The sequence below is a fragment of the Babylonia areolata genome, chromosome 16, assembly GCF_041734735.1.
Source record: "Babylonia areolata isolate BAREFJ2019XMU chromosome 16, ASM4173473v1, whole genome shotgun sequence".
NCBI classification, from domain to species: domain Eukaryota; kingdom Metazoa; phylum Mollusca; class Gastropoda; order Neogastropoda; family Buccinidae; genus Babylonia; species Babylonia areolata.
The window spans coordinates 2279168-2280599 of record NC_134891.1 but is presented as its reverse complement, the minus strand read 5'-3'; the positions used below and the strand labels follow the sequence as shown (position 1 = coordinate 2280599).

The 1432-nt window shown below is 46.6% G+C and overlaps 1 protein-coding gene across 1 annotated transcript in view; it reads left to right on the top strand.

The window, feature by feature from the left end:
- The first annotated feature begins 756 nt into the window (after positions 1 to 756).
- LOC143290782 (platelet-activating factor acetylhydrolase 2, cytoplasmic-like) overlaps positions 757 to 1432 on the top strand; it is a 28659-nt gene continuing 27983 nt past the window's right edge. The window contains exon 1 of the mRNA XM_076600296.1: positions 757 to 1129. Coding sequence (XP_076456411.1) covers positions 887 to 1129 — 243 coding nt within the window. The 5' untranslated portion in view covers positions 757 to 886. The remainder of the gene's footprint in view (positions 1130 to 1432) is intronic.

Below are 1432 nucleotides of genomic sequence, written 5' to 3'. Positions count from 1 at the left end.
GTTTCTACAGTCATGTGAATTCTTTTGGTCGTTACCTGCTTGGTTTATGCGATTATTTTGAAATGGTTATTTTGAATGATTTGAAACAGTTGTTGAGCTATTCTGATGAATGTACATATTATATTGGAGTGAAGGCCTAGAGGTAACGCGTCCGCCTAGGACTGAAACGAGAGAATCTGAGCGCACTAGTTCGAATCACCGGCTCAGCCGCGTATATTTTGTCCCCCTCCACTAGACCTTGAGTGATGGTTTGGACGCTAATTATTCACACACACACACACACACACACACACACACACACACACACACACACACAGGCACACGCATACATACGCATATACACATATTCTCTCTCTCTCTCTCTCTCTCTCTCTCTCTCTCTCTTTCTCTCTCTCTCTCTCTCAGTCTCACACACACACACACACACTATAGTGTACATGTACGCACACACACATACACACTCACACACACACACACACAAATGAACATCACACATGTACGCACACACACATGTACGCGCACGCACGCACACATACACACACATACGCGCGTGCGCGCACTGACACACACACACACACACACAACCACACACAAGGGAGACGATTTAGTATCACTTTTCTGAAGAACTTTAGTCGGCTTCTTTCCCTTCTATTTCTGTCGGCTTTTCCCCCACTGACAGGTCAAGGTTGTGAGGTCAAAGGTCTTCAGCATGGAAACGAGACTTGTGTTTTGTGCGGCAGCAGACAACACAACACATGCAAGCAGAGGGACCTGGGTGACTGGGAAAATTGGCCGACGGCTTTGAAACGGCCCAGGATAGTGCAGCGCAGCTCTACAGCGACCCAACTTTCGTAAAGTTTTGAGGGAAATCTCATAACTTTTAAACATGTTTTGCGGAACTCAGAAAGTCAGTTTCGTGGACAAGCTCTTGAATCGAAATGTCTCTGAAGCAGACGATATCCAAAACGCCAATTCTACGAACGTGAACAAGAGCAGACGAAATGTCAGGAGACATCTACCCGTGCCCAAAGGCCCTCACACGGTGGGAATTGTGGATATCATGTGTGAAAGAGGAGAAAACGGCAGTTTCTTCAGACTTTACTACCCGACTGGGAAAGTTGACATATTTGTGAGTTTTTGCTTTGATTCATTTTGTTCTGTCCGTCCAATTGCGCGGCCTCTCTCTCTCTCTCTCTCTCTCTGTCTCGCTCTCTCCAGCAGTTGCTTTATTTTACTTACCGTTCAGTTCAGATCTCGCCCAGCTACTTTTATGTCTAGCCAAACCACATAATTCATTGCACATAGTGTGGCTGTGGCTCTGTGCCTGTTTGTTTGTTTTGATGTTGTTCACCGCAGAACGGAGACGGGTGTGGCACTGGGGAAAAGGGAGGTCCGTGGTAAATGGAAGCTGCGCGAATGTGTCATTGCGTGT